This window comes from Calypte anna, chromosome 10, assembly GCF_003957555.1.
Source record: "Calypte anna isolate BGI_N300 chromosome 10, bCalAnn1_v1.p, whole genome shotgun sequence".
NCBI lineage: Eukaryota > Metazoa > Chordata > Aves > Apodiformes > Trochilidae > Calypte > Calypte anna.
Window position 1 is genome coordinate 1 of NC_044256.1, and position 18837 is coordinate 18837.

The following is an 18837-nucleotide window of genomic DNA, read 5'->3' on the forward strand; positions in this document are numbered from 1 at the left end:
CACCCTGGCCGTTTTTGAAAATAATTAAGTTCATATAACAGGTAATAGTATTCAGTACCTGCAAGTACAGCAACCCCAATGTCGTAAGGAGGTCTGTGTTTTCTGGAGAAAACCTGCAACACAAAAGCCAGAGGGATGAGCTGTTTATTAGCTCTTCCAGAACATGGTAGAAACAGCACATGGAATCATGATACATTATGCTGGTATCCCCAGGAAATTAAGTGTTATTATTCAGTGCAGATATCAGAACAACAGCCAGTGGGGGGGCACTTCTTTGAACAACATGGCACCTAAGCTTTCAAAACGTCTTCTAGGTACAAATGAGAAGTCACCGCAGCTCTAAGAAACACATCTGGATGCATAATGACATAATTTCTTTTTGTTAAAGCTTCAAGGCAAGTCTGCATCAGCAACCTTGAAATACAAAATGGGATTTTCCACCCTGTAAATCCATTCGAAGGCTCTTGGGGCATGTTGGACAGGCAGGTCTCAGCCTCTCTGATGGATCCTACACACACTCATGGTCAGACTTTTAGTTTACCTTATAGAACACTACAAATCAGGTTTCCCAAAGCAGCTGTCGACTGCTCACTACAGCTTTGTGTTGCACTGTAGAACAGTGTTCAGACAGGCACTGCCTGTTAGTGCATCCCTGGCCACACACCCTGCTTATTCAGCACAGAGAAACTTGAAAAAATATATCCCCAAAGCTTTCAGTTACTGCCTGCAACTCACAATCCCTCACTGCTAGCATGAGGTTCACAAGGCAATGCTGAGAAGCCTTTGAAAAAGCCAGCAGCTTTTGAAGACATAAATAGGATGAAAACACAAAAAAAAAGAAAAAGCAGAAAAATACACTGTATTTGTGGTCTCACTCACCTTAACACAAGTAAAGTTTTCAATTCCCTGCTATCAAGGCTTAAGAAATCTCATCTGCACACTCATATTGGCACCTTTAAACCTCAGCCAGAACAAAACTGTCTGTGCCTGGCAGTACAGAAACACAAAGCAAGGACCCTGGGGCTGGTAACAGACAGCAAAATGTAACAGGCAGATGAAGAAAAAAAAAGAAAACAAGGAGGAGAAGAAGGGAGGGCAGGGGAGCACTAGGATTAGATACATAAACCTGGTAAGGTGCTTAGCAAGGATTACTTACATAATAAAAATTTTAGATTAGTCCAAATGTCTACCCAGCCCAGTATACTGCCAGATAGCATCCAGAAGCAGTTGTGTAAGGAAACAGTATGTGAAAACAGACAGTAAAAAAATGTAGATCTGCCAGTGGCTTCCAAAATGCTCTTTTCTTTACCGTTGTTCTCCATTACAAAACTACATTTTAAAAGCATCAGTAAATCAGATGCACAGCAATGCCCTAAAATGAGAGAGCAGTACTGAGAAACACTGATGGGGTGGGGGAAACTTCCTGTGCACCAACCCATCTCCAGGCTGCCAACTCACAGGCTTTCAAACACAAAAGGCTCCAAGTGAACACCGTCTGTGAAACCCAGCAACCATTTTTTTACTGAAGATCAGGGCTAGAGAGACACCCAAGGTTAGATCTTTTTGTAGATAAACCTTTGGGAATTATGAAGCCAGCTCAGGATAGGTTTGTTCCAAGGCATTTCTGTCCATTTTGGTTTTTTCCACTTTTTTTTGGCAGCCCTTCAAACAGCCACTTTATGTGTCTTCCCTGACACACTGTCAGCAGGAGGAAGAGTACAGCAGCGACAGATGAAGACCTTGAAAGTGCCAGCTTTGCAGGGACACATTATAATTACCATGAGCTTTTTAATCATGTCCTCAATTCAGATCTGGGACACCAATCAAATTTCTCCTGGCACAGGATGGAACATGGACAGACAGAAAGATGGATACATTCTTACTCTACAGCTTTCTTATAGACTTCAATGGCTTTGTCCATCTTCCCCTCCAGTAGGTGAATTTTCCCCAGCATCATGTAAGTCAGATCATGTCTGCTGAGCTCCAGGGCATTGTTTAGCGGGTCTTGTGCCTAACAACACTCAACCATAGAAAATTAAAAAACAAAAAAAGGTGATTACATAGACCCCAGTGAAGCAACAGCCCAAAGCAATCCCCAGCAGCTAGAGAAAGGGAACAGCTCAACACCCCCTGAGCTCAGAGAACCTTCTAGCAAAACCCAGCCCAGACAATTGTTGAAACAGTTCTGCATCAGGAAACCACATGCTTCTAGGGGCAGAAAAGGCAATCTGAACATGCTTCAAACGAGCCAGGAGCAATGACTCCAAGAGAAGAGCACAAGCCTGTTCCTGTATTTGAATTTCCATTGTTTTGAGTGAATCTCCAGTTTTTTTAGATAAGAGGTACAAACACAGCTTATACTTTCCGATAAATGCTTATTCCAACAATGAGCATGGATTGCCAAGTAAACCAGAGGAGTGAATCAGCTCTTGTCAAACATACAGCCCATTGCCTCCACCACCAGAAGACATCATCGAAGCATGTCTTCCTCTTAATTCCTCAGGCCTAGCCAGCAGAACAGCAAAGAATGTTTGCTGTCTCTGAAGAAGTCATTATATTAGAAAGAGAAATGCTGACATGGGGCATCTGTTACCAGCAGCTACTAAAGAGACAGTTATCCCTGAGGGCTTCATTATATTTAAAATATCCCGTGAAGTACTGGCTGCCTAGGGTGGCCAGTACATCGCTCAGACTTACGGAAAAGCTGAGAAGTCAGCAAGTTCCAGTTGGGAAGACATTACAGCAGATAACACAATCGTATGGATGAACCTATACTCCAGAGGTCCCCACTTCTTCAAATGCAGGGGTTGCTCCACAGGGCCACTGCATTCCACCAGAAGGATTAGCAGGGAGAAACTGGTCCAAACTAGAATCTTAAGTTTCTAAATGGCCCTTTATACTCTTACAAAGTAAGCCCATGGGATCAGAGACAGCCCAGTGCTCACCACTAGCATGTAGGAGAGGCTCCGTGAAGAGCTGGATGCATTGTGCTCACACCTGGGTGCAAAACTCTGTTTCAAGCTTCCAAAAAGTTCTTCATTACCCAAATCAAATAAAGTCAGTGCTGCTCACACTGCAGCTATGCTCCTTTGATACTTTTGGCTCCAGGATGAAGCAGCTTCAGACATAAGAGCAAATCCCCTCTCCGGGGGGAAAAAAGAATGCCTGCTGTACCTCCAGCAAACAAACTGTGACTGTTCTCCCCTGAACCCTGCCAGACCCAAGATGATTTTTCCTTCAGAACTCTGTGCACATGGTGCAGCACTCTGAGCTGTACATTGGGGTGATGGTCTGGGTCTTCATCATCACACACTCTTTCTTGAATAAGATGGAACTGGCCACGCTCTGTGGATTGCTGACTCCTCAAAAAAAACAGCCACATTATGACTCTGGTTTTAAAAAGGCTGGAAACAAGCAGCTCTTGTTGGAGCACAGCTGTCTTTTCTGTCTAGTCCGGGGCAGGCCTCTTTCAGACTTCTCAAACAGTCCCTTTAAAACCCAGAAACACTCTGAAAAATCCTAGCTTAAATCCTGGCCAGCAACAAGGCTAACCTCAGTTTCACTCTTTTCCAACTTAATTAACTTGTAGCTGACTCCAAGCAATTCAATATGCAAATTAAAACAGAGACAGCTCACAAAATTTTGCTCCAGAAACAAATGCTGAAGCAAACATTCATCAGTACTTACAGCTGAAAATGACCCATGGCAAACTACTACAGAGAGCAAACTTTCTGAGAACCCCTGATGGTCATTGTTGTCTGGTAGATGAGTATGTGCATTACCTTGTTGGAAGTGTTTCAGGGTACATGTAGCACACACCCAGGTTGTGGCTGATTCTTCTGTAAAGAAAAACAAAAACTCCCAAAACAACAAACCCCCAAACAAATCAGCATGAGGTTTGAGATACATGCTGTAACCATCTGTCAGTGACAAGAGTCATCCCTGACCCAGGTGAGGAGATCCCTCTGCCTGCCCACATACATCCCTCTCTGTACAATCAAGTAAACATATAATTCAAGTTGTTTCAGGAACCTTCAGAGCTCAGGTGTCCTTGTACACAAAAGGCCACCAGGACAAAAAACACACAATTATGGTCTCCTTGGAGAACAAGGAGCAAAGACTGGTTTCTTCATGGAGATGTGACTTCCATCTTGGGGGAGCTGAAAAAGCAAGGTCCTCGTTTCTATTCCAGTGAGCATTCCACTGCTTTATCAGTTTAGATGGCCTTGACCTTTAAGAGGAAAACTCTCTTATTTCTCCATTAAACCCTCTTTGAATGATTTTTTTCCTCCATATGGTCTCTCCAGCTGTGGAGAACAATAATCAATCAGTAGCTCCTGGTTACTGCAGCTTGCAGAATGAGGACAGGGTGAGGGAAGAGCTCAGGGCTCTGCTGCCAGTGCTGAACAAGGATGGGAAAGCAGTCATCAAAATACCCACTGACATCTGCCTGCTGTGCCTGAGGACAAGGCCATAGGCAATGCCAAGCACATACTGCAGATAGCTGGGTTAGCTCAGGGAATGCAGGCTTGAAAGAAGAACTACCATAGAAATCTGTCTGGCACAGCGTAAGTTCAGTAATACCACATGTACCTTGCATCAAGCCTGAATTGTAGAAGATCTAAGCATCAAAGTATGACTAAAATCAGCAAGTGCCCTATGTCTTAGGGAATCAGATCACATGTGGCAAGTAAAAAAAACACTTCCACAAGCAAAACTATAACCTGCAGAAGGCTGCCCACTTTTAACTCAAGTCACATCCTCTCTCCTCTCACCCACTGTCACACGTTCTGCTTTGCAATGCTCTGCCTTCACTTTTGTTTTCTCATGTAGAAGAGGTGATTTAATTATTGCTCCTGTAGCTATTGGCCTACACTTTGCCAAAACAGGAAATGCTGGATAAGTAACAGGGAACCCTGTTTCAGGATCAACTTTTACAAAGGTGTTTTGCATTACAAAAGGATTCCCAATTAACTCAAGTAAGTTTTAATGACAACTGAGGGTTTCCCAACAGGGAGGTACTTCCCATACTTTCTTTAATGTATATGTATGTATATGTCTGCATTAATACTGATATTTTTACAAAAACTAAAACGTGCTGCTCTATTCTCTGTTTGTAATCCAAGACAAGGTGAGGGATTTTGCAGGTAGAAATGATGCCTTGCTCCTGTGATCCAAACCAGATACTGTGGAGGCTCATTGGTTCTCAGAGCCCTTGTTAAAAGGCAATGCCTCTTCACCCTGAAGCTCTTCCTCTGCTCAGGCTGCTGGCAGCATCACCTCTGCTTGCAGCAAGTTTGCAGATGTCTTCATAAAGTTGTGGAAGCATCTGAAACTACAATAACCTGCAGGTCACTGGAACACTCACCCAGTCCTTTTCATCGAGCTTAGCTGCCTCGTTGTATACTTCAATGGCTGCCTTGTGCTTCCCTAAAAGAAACCTGCAAAAGAATTTCAATATTTATCCTTTCTTGCTCTGAAACCCTGCTGTGTAACCACTATCACCTTTACCCAGTGAGAAATGATGCTATTTGCCAGTTCTCTAGAGGCAGAGGCCTCTGTGAGAAGCCCTGAGAAGTTTATAGTCTCAGCAATATTACAAGTGGAGCACTGTTCTCTTTCAGGGCCAAGGTCATCAATCCTGCGAGATACTGAGGCACTCTGGTGTTACTGGAGAGGCAAGGAGTGAATTCAGAGACTCTGCAGTCTGCCTTTGTCTCAAAGGAAAAGGCAGGTGATCTAACTGGACACCCAGAGACAGAAAGAGGTCTGTGGGGCAAGTTTACATAGCTCAAGTCAGCACCCTTAGCTCTGAAGCTAGAAATCAGAGCTTTACCTTTATTGCTTAAAGCAAAAACAAGAAGAAAAGACAAAGGCAGTGAGACAGATAACAGAATTTTGTTTCTAAGGGGAGTCCACGCTTCTGGAAGCCAATTCAGCGTGTTGATAAGGAGGAAGCATGTTTGGAATTAAGCAGCCCTGGGACTTCATTTGATGCCTCGGAGAAAAACAAAACACGGAAGGTCCTGGGTGGCACATCAAAGGAAAAAAATATAACACCAACTCACAGAGATCGTGCCACCTGCTTGAGGTTGTCAGCACTTCGAGGGTTCAGAATGGAACATGTCTGAAAAAGTTCAAGAGATTCCTGAATTTTTCCCTCCAAGCGAAATATCAAAGCTGTAAGACAACATATAACAGGCAAATTAGTCCACTATCTGCAGGAAAAATGTGCGTCCTGACAGCAGGGGAAGGAGGGGGAGAGTACAGATATATTATAACAATGTTCATTTGGTCTTTCCCCCTGAAAAGCAGAAGCTATGTCTTGAGAGAAGGATGACAACACACGCAAAGGACTCGTGACTGTTTGGAGAAATTTCTGTTTTTCAGAATACAGGCAGCTTTAAACCCCAGCAAATTGCTTCTTAAAATGCAGTCTGTATTTCTAACCCACATACACACACCCCACCCCAGCTTCTACGGGATGCAATATCTCCTGGCCAACAAATTTTAGCCATCCCTCACCTTGGTCATCTGCCAACATACAGCACTTCTTAACTGCAATGCCATGTTTTGGGGGACATTTTTTAGGGGACTGAGGGTAGGAGAGGAGAGCATATTTAAAGCAAAGAATAGGACAACAATCACCTAGGGCAGGTAGCTATCAGAAAGTATGCATCTGTAATACACACACCTAACCGAGCACACACACTGAAGGCCAAGAGCACATAATATGAGAAGGTACTGGTGACTAACTCATCAATACTGAAAAAACAGAAAATCTCATCTGGCCATCCATGTGAAACCCCCAAACTTCAAAATTAGACCTCGCAAAAGGAAGAAAAATACAAATATTTTTTACATACATATTTTATGCTTCTCTAATCTGTTCCTCTTCTAACTGCTCGCTGTATCTCAAATCAGAAGTAACTTGGTTTAGCAAATTAAGACTTCTGGAGGTCTCCTGCCTACCTTGAACGGTAGACTGCATATTCACACAGCCCGTAGGACTCCTGGAGCTGCTCCTTGATGACAGCCTGAAAGGACAAAGTGCAGAGAGTACATTGGTACAGCTGCCCTAACCATAATGCCCACTGGCTGGGTCACTATTACCCCAGCTTTCAAAAGAACAGAAACCCTTCACATAGTTTATAAGGGCAATCCCTGTGAAAGCAGACTGGTTTCTGATTGACCAAATACCTTCTGCAGCCTTCATCTGGAGAACTGTTTGTATGTGATACATACAGGTGTGCTTAGCTATGCTTCCTGCAGAATGTCCTGAAATTAATTTGAATTTAAACATGTTGATGGACACAGTTTTTCCTTATGTGATGGTAATGGTGGTATCACGCAGGATGTGAGAACTACAAAAATCATTTAATCAGAATTGGTGCTTGGAAAAGTCAATATTTATACAGAATTTGTAGCTCCTTGCTGCAACGTACCATATTAAAATGCTATAAAAAGTGGTAAACTGTCAATATTTTTACAAAGCTAAGGACAGAGATTTCAGTCACAGAAACCACAACCCAATGTATACCAAAGGCATAGGACTGCAGCTGGGACAACTACAAGAGTGTGCAGAAGAGTGCAAGCTCCTCAACATGTGTGAAGAGCACTGTGCCAGGAATGCTGTAGCCCTCATAGCATTCCTCTGTTCAGTCCTATTACCAAAGATAATTAGATACTACCTGGGGAAAATGCCACAAGGAATCTCTGAAAGCATCCTCTGCTGATGAGAGTATCTACTCTAGGCCCTTTGTGAGGAAATAAATTGAATTGAAGCAAATGCAGTTGAGTTAATGGAAACCAAATGAACAAATGACAACTATATGGGAAAAGAAATGGGGGGAAAAGACTGATGAAAATGCAAATTTTTACTGGCTGCATTCATGCAGCCAACAGTCTGGGGTGCAGCTGCAGTTTGGCTCTACAGCATAGTCACACGTGACCCAAAATTACATGATAAAACTGGTCAAAAAGTTTGGCTACAAACCAAACACGTAATTTCTGCTCTGAGACTACTCTTCTGCTTCTAAGTGGAAAAGACAAAGTGTGGCAAGGAAGATTTCTGGACTAGCAATAACCTGGTGCTCATCTGGCACCTCTGTCAAGTGCAGGAACAGCACCAGCATCCCCCACCTGAGATGGATATAAATGAAGGACCTAAAGGCAAGCAGGAAAACTGAAACAGAAATACAGCACATCGAAGGGAAGTGCAGTGAGGGCCCTGAGGGTAATTACTGAGAATCTGCACTCATTAAAAGGAAACTAAACAGGGGAAGAAAAAGGAAAATCAAGTCTAGGCTGCTCTTCCCCTGCCTCTGTATCTGCCAATATCTCAACAAGAGACCCTCCACAAGCTACATTTCAGTCTTTACAAAGCATGTTATTACAGGACAACTTGGACATAAACATGCATTTTCTGAATACAGATACTCTGCGTTGCTCTGTGTACATAAAAGCAATTTCTCAGAGCAAGAGAGGGCAACAGAGAGCTATCTTGTAGAGAGATCTGATTAATTCTATAAGCCCTAAAAAATCCCACAGCAAAAGGCCTTGAGCTGAGAAATATGATCTGTATTCCCAGCTTTTCCTCCCAAGTTTATTTAACTCACGGACATACTGGCAGGAGAGCAGCCAGCATGAGCAACTTTAATTAATTAAAACATCTGCTAATTTTAACAATTCCTTCCTCACACAGAACAGCAGCAGAGCATTTCTGTTGTGGAAAATGGTGATGGGGGAAGGGCTAGAACCGAGGCTGCAAGCAGAAAGCACAGTTTGTTGGCTTTGCATGCAAAGAAGGGAGAGCTGAGTGATGATCATAGCCCTCATCTCCCCCCGTCCCTCCCGGCTGCTGCGGTCACAGGGGATGCTGCAGCCCTGGGCTCGGGGAGATTTCTGCCTTGCACCTTCCTGGGAGAGGCCCAGCAAACAGCCCAGGGTATTAATCTCTGGCTGTTACGAGCAGCAAAAGCTTGGCAACACCAAAATAGACTCAGGAGTAGCACTCCAACAATTAAGATCAATTTAATGCCTTTACTTTTGGAGAGCTGACATGGGTAAGCAAACCGTTTTTTCTTGGCCTTCTACATCAGTTACAAACGTGGAAGCTTATAAAATCATGTTAGAGAGACACCATTTCAAAGCACCAAGAGGGAAAGGAGGTCTATTGAGACTGACCAAAATCAACAGCATCACAGGTCACTTGTTTCTTGGCTGTCTTAAAAGAAAATTAATGGACTCTAACAAATGCCCCAAACTATATTGAAATCAGGGAGTTTACTGCAATTTAAAACACTGTAGAGAAACAAGATAAACCAGGTGCCTCGAGTTGCCAAAGAGTGGGTGTGAGTCCACCTGTGCCTGGTTAGGACAGGCCCCCTATTACCAGGGGGCCAATAAAGGTGGGACACACACCCACCAAGAGCTCAGCTCACTCTGGTGTGAGGCATGGAGAGGCCAGCCGCTCATCGAGCCTCAGGAGCAAGAAAGACTCTCCCTGCTACAGGAAACTGTCAATATGTCAATTGGTTTGGAAGGTATTAGCCCCAAATAGCACATTTGGGATGGTGTGTGCTTATCACATCTAAGGACAGGGCATCTAGGTAAGAAACATAACTCCATGTAACCCCAGTGGAGAGAGACAGAGACTACCAAAGGGCAGCCTGGCCCACCTGAGATCTGAGTCACTTAGTGAATTGGTTTGGTTTTTTTTATTGCTTCTGGATCATTTATCACTCCTCTATGGCTGAGGAAGCATCCTAGCATGCTATGCTTCCTACCTGCTTTGGGACAAATCCAGGCTTCTAAGCACACATCCATCACGTCTGGGGAAAAGGATGGAAGGTCATTTAACAAGCTACAGTCTGGTGCCAAACTCTTCCAGCCTCACTGCAAAGACCCTGCTTTGTGAGCCATGAGGAAAGGCTTTGCCTGCCTTTTACTTTGACAACTACTGCAAGGCTGGATTGTCAAGCAAAAGAGTATTAGCTGTCTTCTCGATTTTTTCCCCCATATTTTGCTTGTGTCTATGACTGATGAAGATGTAGAGCAGTCACTGTTGGCATTGGTATTATCCACTTGGTTATATTCTCTGTTTCCCTAAGCCATATATCTTTTCTGTGCTCTGATGCTACATCCCATCACAGAAACAGTAAACAGACACAACTGGAGACCAAAAAAATGCAGTCAGATCAACAGAAAAGGAAAACATTTCTCCCTTTAGACTGCTTAGACTTTTGTTTATATCTGCTTAAACCAAGATCTGAGAGGAGAGCTCTCTGCTGATCATACAATCCTCCGGCTCCATTAATTAACAGCTAAATGAATTTCCTCCAGCCTGCCACTTTCCTAAGCATTCCCAGGAGCTCTCCAGCAGAGAGGCAAGTCCTGACCAACCCTGGGTGTTTCAGAAGGAAAAAAGCCTTCTCATAGCTCCTTTGCACATGAAACAGAAAGGCAACTCTTACTCCACTTCTCCTGACCACTGGCAAATAGCTCATGTTCTTTTTATCAGGAAAACACACACTCTAATAATAGATTTGCCTTTTCTTTAGTCCACTTACTGTTATAATCCTGAACAACCAACCATCAAACCCAGGAGAAATTAAAGGCTGAAATGTATCATCTGTAAAATGAAACAACTTTGTCCAAGGGTAACCGAGGTCTCTTCTTTTTTTTTAAACTTGGTAGTAATGTTTTAGCCAACTGCAGTGTTTTTCATAGCAGCTCTGTAGTTCCATCAAGAGCCCTGCACTATGGAACTGCATTCCTATAACATTGTAAGGCCCTATCCATCACTTGGAACAAGAAAGGTTTGAAATTTTTTCCATTTTTCCACTCCCAAAGGCATCCTGAGCTCACAGATTGCTCCAGAGAACTGCAGGCAGGAATCCTGAAGGTAGCCAAGGATTTGAGGACATTGAATATTTCACATTTATTTTCTCCTGGTTGACTTATTCTAAAAGAAGTCAGGAAAGAGGGTGGTATGAAAAACGGTATGAAAACTATAATTTTGTAATGCTAATAAAATACTTCCCAAAGCAAAGTCCTAAAAGTAGCTCTTACCTTACACTCCGTGTAGTCTTCGAGAACATACAGCAGCTAGATCAACCAGTTTCTCCTCTCTAGGACTGGTAACTCCGGTGCTGCAGATGTAAAATATGAACAGAATACAGGAAACCAGGCTGAAATCAGCGGAGAAACTGGGCACAGCATAGGGATATCTGAACCACCCCATCTGTGAGCACAACTAATTCAAAAACTACAGTTGCACCAGATAACACAGTTAATGGATCGATATTAAGCCTGGAGTGTGGATATGCAACCATTGTCCAGTTTTATTTTACTTCTCAAACTGAGGGATGAAACCCATTGTTCAAGATAGACACTAAATGAACCTCTCTGCAGAAAACTGCCATCTTGAAAGAGCTGAGCAATCGGCTCCTTCTTGGTGCAGTAGCCTGGGCAAACAGCTCCAAGCACCAGCTACACACAAATTTTCATCCAGCATTAGTGCCGGTCTGATGAAAATGGTTCTTCCAACCAGGCAAGAATCAGCCTGGGGGAAACAAGTCGGTTTTGCATCTTGGAATGAAGGCAGAAAAATCAGGTCTTGAAAATAAATTTCTTGGAGTAAACAAGAAGGAAATGGGCAATAAACACAGAAGGATATTTTTGGAGATGTTGCTGGCCTGAAGGTGTGCATAATTTAAAGAGGTGAGCCTTAGTTCTTTGAAACACTGAAGAGACTATGAAACATCACAGGTCTGAGACACTGTGAAGCTCCTGGCAGAAAAATCTATTTGATGCAGTGGAGGAGAAAGACTTGTGCTCCAGTATTTCAATCTGAAGGAGCTTGCACCAGTAATTATGGCAAATCACGAATGGATGTTGCTTAGTGATATTCACGTCGGGTTTAAAAGTTTTAACATGCTGCCGTGCATTTCATTAAAGCTTGAAATGTATTGCTTGTTACTAGTTTCTGCAGTTCAGATGCCAGTAGCTGAGAGGTAACCATAGCAACTGGCAAAGAAAGCTATATGTTCGCAAGTCAATATTAGGACAGAAGTGCAGAAGCAGAGGGAGGCAAGGAGCATCACAGGAGCCAGGGCAGGAGCAAGGGCAATCCAGCCCCAAGACACCTTCTCCCAGCCCCACAGAGCCCAGCACCCTGGGACCTTCAGGCTCAGCTTCCAGCAACCCAGAGCAGAAGGTATCACTTGAAGTGGTCTGCAGTCCACTCAGCCCCCAGAAACATGGGCACACCATCAGAGGTAAGAAAGAAGAAACTCTGCAGCTGTAAGGCCTGAACCATGTCAGGAAATGTTACTGGTGCAAAGTGGTGTTATTATCTTCCAGAAATGCTGAGCTCAAGTCATGTGAGGACTGCACCTGCAGCAAGTAGCAAACGCATCTCTCAAGCATACCAAGCTCTCCCCCACAATTCACACCAAGTCTAGTATCACTGGGAGCACTAAAAAACAGCTAGAACTTCTTCTGCTGATGAATTTGGAAAAAATCTGTAGAGCCATTCTGGTTATGTTGGATTCCTTCCTTAAATTCCAGAATGTTCAGCCAGATCTATACTAGAACTGAGATTTCAGTGTGCACACCAAAAATTTAAGGTCAAATACTTCATGAAGAAGGTTCAAACTATCCCAAAAACAAATGGAAAAATCACAGTCCAAACAAACAAACAAAAAAAACAACCAAGCTAAGGTTACAGAAATGCACAGGGATACAAATGTTCTCAAATCCTGCTCTGCTGTGCAGTATCTGGATCATAATAAAAGCCATTTTTATATGCATGTTCCCAGATCAGATTGAGTTCTGATAACTTCATGTTTCCTATTAGTCCTTCTTACAGTGAAACCATGAAGAGCAGAGTTAAGAGGCTGCCTAAACAGCTACAAATTGATTGGAAAAATACCTCTCATTTTAATAAAGAGTCTGGAGGGCTGCTGTTCTGAAGTCCATTGACAGAATTATTAACAGATTTGCCATTACTTCCCTGTGTAAGTTATTACAGGTGCCAGGGATAGGCAGGCTGACTTTTCTGAGGAACACAGGACTTGGGGGTGCTAGAAATGCAGCAACAGAAAGCAGCCAGATTTGGGTGCTCTTCCTCTGTCTCCTGGTGACACTAACAGATACAAAACACTGAGCCAGACACTATGAGCCAGACACTCTTGAGTGCTCCATGCTTTCTTTTCTAAACATGGTTTTAAGAGCAAATGTTGCAAAGTCTTTTTAACAATAATGACTTCTACTAAACTCAAAATTAGAGTATACTTTGCTATTTTGTGCCTACTAATACAGCTTAAAATTGCAAAGTCCTGAATCATTATAAGCAATGAAAATTATTTAAATAGGGATTAATCTCTATTAAGACCCTCTGGACATACCCCACCTGGTCTGCAGCCATCTGTACCTCCTTACTGGAAGTTTAAAAAGAAATAGCATCATTAATCATTAAAGTATACAGCAAAGCTACCTGGCTGTGGTGTATTGCCAGCTGAGATAGAACCATAGAATCATAGAATCATAGAATTGGCTGGGTTGGAAGGGACCTCAGAGATCATCAAGTCCAACCCTTGAACCACCGTTGGTGGTAAAGATGGTAAAGATTACAATATTTTAGAGCCCACATCAATGTTTTGGACTAACCTAATAGGACAGCACATGAGCAAGAGGATGGAACGTGTTAATTCTTAAAAGAAAGGGTTTTTTCACACTTTTAAGATCAGAGGGACATTCCACTCCACTCCCACACTATGGAAACACCTGCTGAGAACAGGGCTGGGCAATAAGAACTGTTGAATGTCAGAGTGAGTGCCAGAGTATCAAGCTGCAAAAGAAAAGGGTAAAACAAACATTGCCTACCTTCTAGATTCAAGACGGCAAAACCCTGAGGAGTTACCTATAAAAGCTGGGCTAAAGAGAAAACAGAGAAATCAAAAGACACCACAAGACACAATTGGGAAAACACACTGAGCTTCTACACTCCTAAAACTCATTTGGAATTAGCCACAAATCTGGTTCAGAAGACATTACCCTACTTTTTTCTTTTCTTTGTCCTTAAGGCAAGCAAGCTGAAAAAAGGCAAACTATTCTGATGTCTTTCTTAAAAGATGTCTAAATTAATTCACAGATGTAAGTGAATCTTATATCTGAAATACAAAGCAAACACAAAGACAGAAGAAAGCTGATAGACTCCCTGAGCCTAGTCCAGGAAGAAAATGGGAACAGTTGACCCCTTCTCTGAAGATACCCAGCATAAATACCATGAACCAAACCTGGTGTGGGACCTACAGAGCACAGAGAAGAGAAGGAGAACGTAGAAACTGTAGAGCAATCAATAGATTTGACACAGTAACATGTCTAATACTCAAAAAGGGGGTTGTCAGTAGTACAGATTATTACCAAGCTCTATATTCAGATGCAGAAATCAGTAGTATGATTACTTATATGCCTCTCAACCGTATCAATCTGTGTTTCTGTTCTTCCACGAAAGCAGAGAGATACCTACTCCTGCATTCATCTCCCTTAGGTTTGCTTCCTCAGCCTGATGATAAAAGCTGATTCAGTGCAAAAGGTTCTGAAAAGGAGGGAAATACAAATCCCTGGCTACTCAGGACTACATGGACATGTAACAAAATAGCTCCAGTGAAAGAAAATACAACAAACATTTTGTGCCTTCTGAAAGGATCGGTTTCAATCATCACTGGTCCTAACATCCACTCTCTTTTTCCAAGTTTATTATTACCCACAAAATGCCTAAAAAAACACCCCATGCAGATGATGTGTGTCGCTCAGCTCTTGCTGCATTGGCCTGAACAGTGAGGAACAGCTGGATCTGGCCACAGGAGCTGCGAGGAGGCGCAGAAGAACCAAAAGATGCACTGGCAGAACACTTCAGTCTTCTCAAGCACAAGGATGTTCAGGAACAGTGGAGACTCCATATGGCATTCTAATGGTTTGCAATCTCACACTAATCAGAGCCAGGAACATACACTGCCCCAAACTAGTCACTCAGAAGGTTTCTGCATGGGGAAAAGCCACTGAATTTGGCCTCACCAGGAGGAGCTGAGCACACTGATCAAGTTCTCAGGCTGCCTACATGGCAGTTCTCCACTTTTTTCAATACTCAGCCCTTGAGAAGTTTCTCATAAGTAACTGCTGTAGCACGTACAATGACACACTTTTCTTTGTCACCTTTCACAGAGCCCTCACAAATAACCCAGGCACTGCAGGGATGCAGGGACTGCAGGTTAGCCAGTAGTATTTTACACTGTACACCAATCAAACAATGAGGGGGGAAAAAAAAAAAAAAGAAAAGAAAAAAAGCCATTATTTTCAGTAAATAAATCTGCTCAAGGGCCAGTCCATGAAAAAGCAGTTATCAAAAAACCTGGTATCTCCATTGAAAAGGATTTATAACTTGCATAATTATCTTTTAGCCTCTCTTTTCTGGGATTACAAAAGTCCACCAATGGCAACAAGGAGTCAGGCACCAAATATGCGATTAAATACCTCAGTCAAAAGACGTGCCAGTTTCTTTGAAGTGTTTTGATTGAATTCAAAAGGGAATCCACCTGATCCCCCTCTTTCTCAGTGGCCAGTGATTGATTGTACAACCAACTTTCAGTAATGTTATTTTTCTGACAATGCTCCTTTAAGGAAATCACTGGAGCAGAAACACCGACAGAATCGGAGTGAGATCATCAGGTTTGTCTCCGTGCTGCGCTATCATCGCTCTTTGCTTTGTTCATCCTCTTTAAAGATTTTCCTCAAAGGACTGCAAGAAAAATAATCAGAGTCATTCTCTTTTGTATAAACCTCCCTGGGAAATTATTTTGTGCTTGCATCTTCATATTGGGTAATTATAGCTTAGATACGAACAATGAAACAGTGGGGTTTAGGTTTAATAAAAGGATTTTGAGACTGCTGTAAAGAGAGAGGATGTAAAAAAGCCCTGGAAGGCTCCTACCAAATTTCATAGGGGAAACAATTACTAAAGCACCAGCTGTCCTCCACCCAAACTTAGTTGAAAGAGTCAGTGCCCTAGTTCACTCTCAGTCCCTCCAGCTTTGCAATCCAACATGCAGTGAACCAACCAAGAGCAGCCAGAAGAGCCTGGAGGAGAACCAGAGAAGCAAAACATTTGAGAAGACACAAAGGAGACCAGACCAAAATCCATAAAAATCTAAAACATATCTAACATACAGCACAAGGAGATTACAGAAAATCTTCAGAAAAGTAATTAAATAATTTTATTCTTTTTTTTTTTTTTTTAATTCTGCAAAAGCCTCACAAGCCATGGTCTGGATCCATGGAGGAAGGTATGTGGGTAAAATTATCCCAAAGGCCTAACCTGGATCCCAACTCAACGGTCCCTTTCTGATTCAAATTAAGAACTGCATCTTGCAAATAAAACAGCATTCAAGCACACAGGTAGGTTCAAAACAAATAAACACAGAGGCAATTACCCAAGTCTCTATTGTGACCTTTTGCTATTAAGAAAGCAGCACCCAAATGAAGAATTTAGTGAAGTGCATCTTGCTGTGAAGCAACCAAAGTGGGAAGGCTTGCTGCAGCGAGGCCGTGAGGGAGCAAGGTTATCATCTCCCACTGCCAGGCAAACCCTAACGCTCAGAAGCAGGCTTGATTTTCTTGATTCAATGTTCAATTCCCACCTTAAAGTAATTCCAGTCATCAGCTTAACAACAAACTCTCAGCAGTATACAGATGATTCACCTTCTGCTGGAGGAGACCATCCAATTCTGACAGGCAACACAAGAAAGTCTTCCAGGATAGACATCCACCCCATCCCTCCATTACCAATTCATTCTCCTGGAGACATCTGCTGACATTATTGCCAGGGTGACATTTATTCCCACCTGAAGAGCCTGGGGAAGGTTTCACTGCCAGACACAGCTGTGGCTGCAGTCCAGCCTGAAGCCTGGTGCTCTCACAGCTGTGTTAAACAGTGGCAGGGAGGGAACAACAGAATCATAGCATACTCTGGGTTGGACGGGGCCTTAAAGGCCCCTTCTAGTCCAATCCCCTTGCAGTGAGCAGGGACATCTTCAACTAGACCAGGTTGCTCAGAGCCCCATCCAACCTGAAGGCTGTATGTTGAATGTTTCCAGAGATGGGGCACCTAACAGCCCTCTGGGCAATCCAGGCCAGTGCCTCACCACACTCACAGCAAAGAATGTCTTCCTTAGATCTAGTCTGAATCCCTCCTCTTCCACTTTAAAACCATCACCTCTTGTCCTTACAGGCCTGCTGAAAAGCCTGTCCCCATCTTTTCTTATAGGTCCCTCTGCAATACTGGAGGGTGCTCCAAGGTCTCCAGGCTGAACAACCTCAACCTTCTCCTCTCCAGGCTGAACAACCTCAACTCCCCCAGCCTGCCACCATAGAGGTTTTCCTCAGAGAGGTGAGGATGAAGCCAGCTGTGCAGATCTTCTTTTTGCCCTGAGCTTCACAAGCTGCTAGTGCCAGGAATTACACTGCTCTTTGTAAAACCAGTGACAGAGAGGTAGTGAGTACCTCCTAAACAAAAATAATTTTAAAATAATAAGGCACAAGGTCCAATAGCTACTATAAAACAAATAACACCACAGCCAAGAAATTGTATTTTCCAGAAGAACGTATGAATAATGGATGAAAAGCATTTTTAAGCCCTAATCTCAATGTCTTCAGATTTAAGAATAATAAGACTGCCTTGACAGTAGTGGAGCATTCTAAAAATTCCCAGCTAGTCTGGTGCAGAGACAGACTGAACAAGAAATCCTCCTTCTTACCCAGATATTCACAGGCTTTTGTTAAGAATGTAGCAACATAAACACATTACAGCTTTGAAAGGAAACTAACACAGGAACATTGGCCTTCCTACACCTGGATACATCCTTCCAGTTTGACAATTGAATACCTGATGTATTCAAAACTCATTGATGATGAAAAATAACTCCAAAAGTCACCACCCAGAGGAGGTTGTACCTGCTGTATTTCACCCATTGGGTGTGAGTACACACAAATATATGTGAGAAATGTCTGTGTACACAACTGATCAATCGTGTAAAACTGATATAAACATCAGAAAACAGAAGATAACCCTTTGCTGTCATCATTCTCTCTGTTCAATCCCCTTCCCTCTGTCTTTCCTTTTGCAAATTGCTGCTGAAACACCCTTAAACCAAACACTAAACCTGTATGGTTCCTCGTTATTTACAGTCAGCTGGGGTTAATAAAACTCATCATAGACAGCTCTGGTGCTGGCAAGAAAACCATAACTCATAGCTGTGATCTTCCTATTGTGTATTAATAGCTTCACAATACGCAGAGAAAACGGAGAGGAGGCTGAAAAACAGCAGCAGGTTTCAACAAAAAAAGCAACATTTCTGACTCTACATCTCCCCCTACAGGAGAATTAGCCAAAGCTACATAAAGAGCCAAAAATTCTATCTTAAAGCTGATTTAGACACCAGGGAGAATACAAAATAAATTTCTGGTGTTATTTTACACTGCATAAATCTTAAAGATTTGCCAATTCAGCCTTCAGTGGTTTTCCATATTTAAATCATTTATAGTTATGAGTTACTCCAAATAAAATTGTATTTATTTACAAGACAAACAACTACACTGATAATTCAATATAAAGGTCACCTAGTAGGTGCTGCTCATGTTTAACCTTAAGGTAAAGTGGGAAGATCTGTAAATAAATACACATTTGTGGCCACTTCAGACTTCCCAGTGCCATAGCAAGGCTCCCAGTGGCAGAACCAGTCTGGTTACTGGGAAATCTCTGTTAGCAGCACCAGG

At 42.7% G+C, this 18837-nt stretch overlaps 1 protein-coding gene across 1 annotated transcript; it reads right to left on the reverse strand.

Moving 5' to 3' along the window:
• Positions 1 to 58: 58 nt before the first annotated feature.
• Positions 59 to 11155, reverse strand: LOC115598814 (Bardet-Biedl syndrome 4 protein-like; the record flags this gene model as incomplete). Its single annotated transcript, XM_030456734.1, has 5 exons — positions 11074 to 11155; positions 6973 to 7037; positions 6069 to 6180; positions 5369 to 5441; positions 59 to 113 (listed from the first exon to the last, which is right to left on the reverse strand). Coding segments are annotated over exons 1-5 (334 nt in total), but the record flags the coding sequence as incomplete, so codon positions are not given.
• Between the last annotated feature and the right edge of the window lie 7682 nt (positions 11156 to 18837).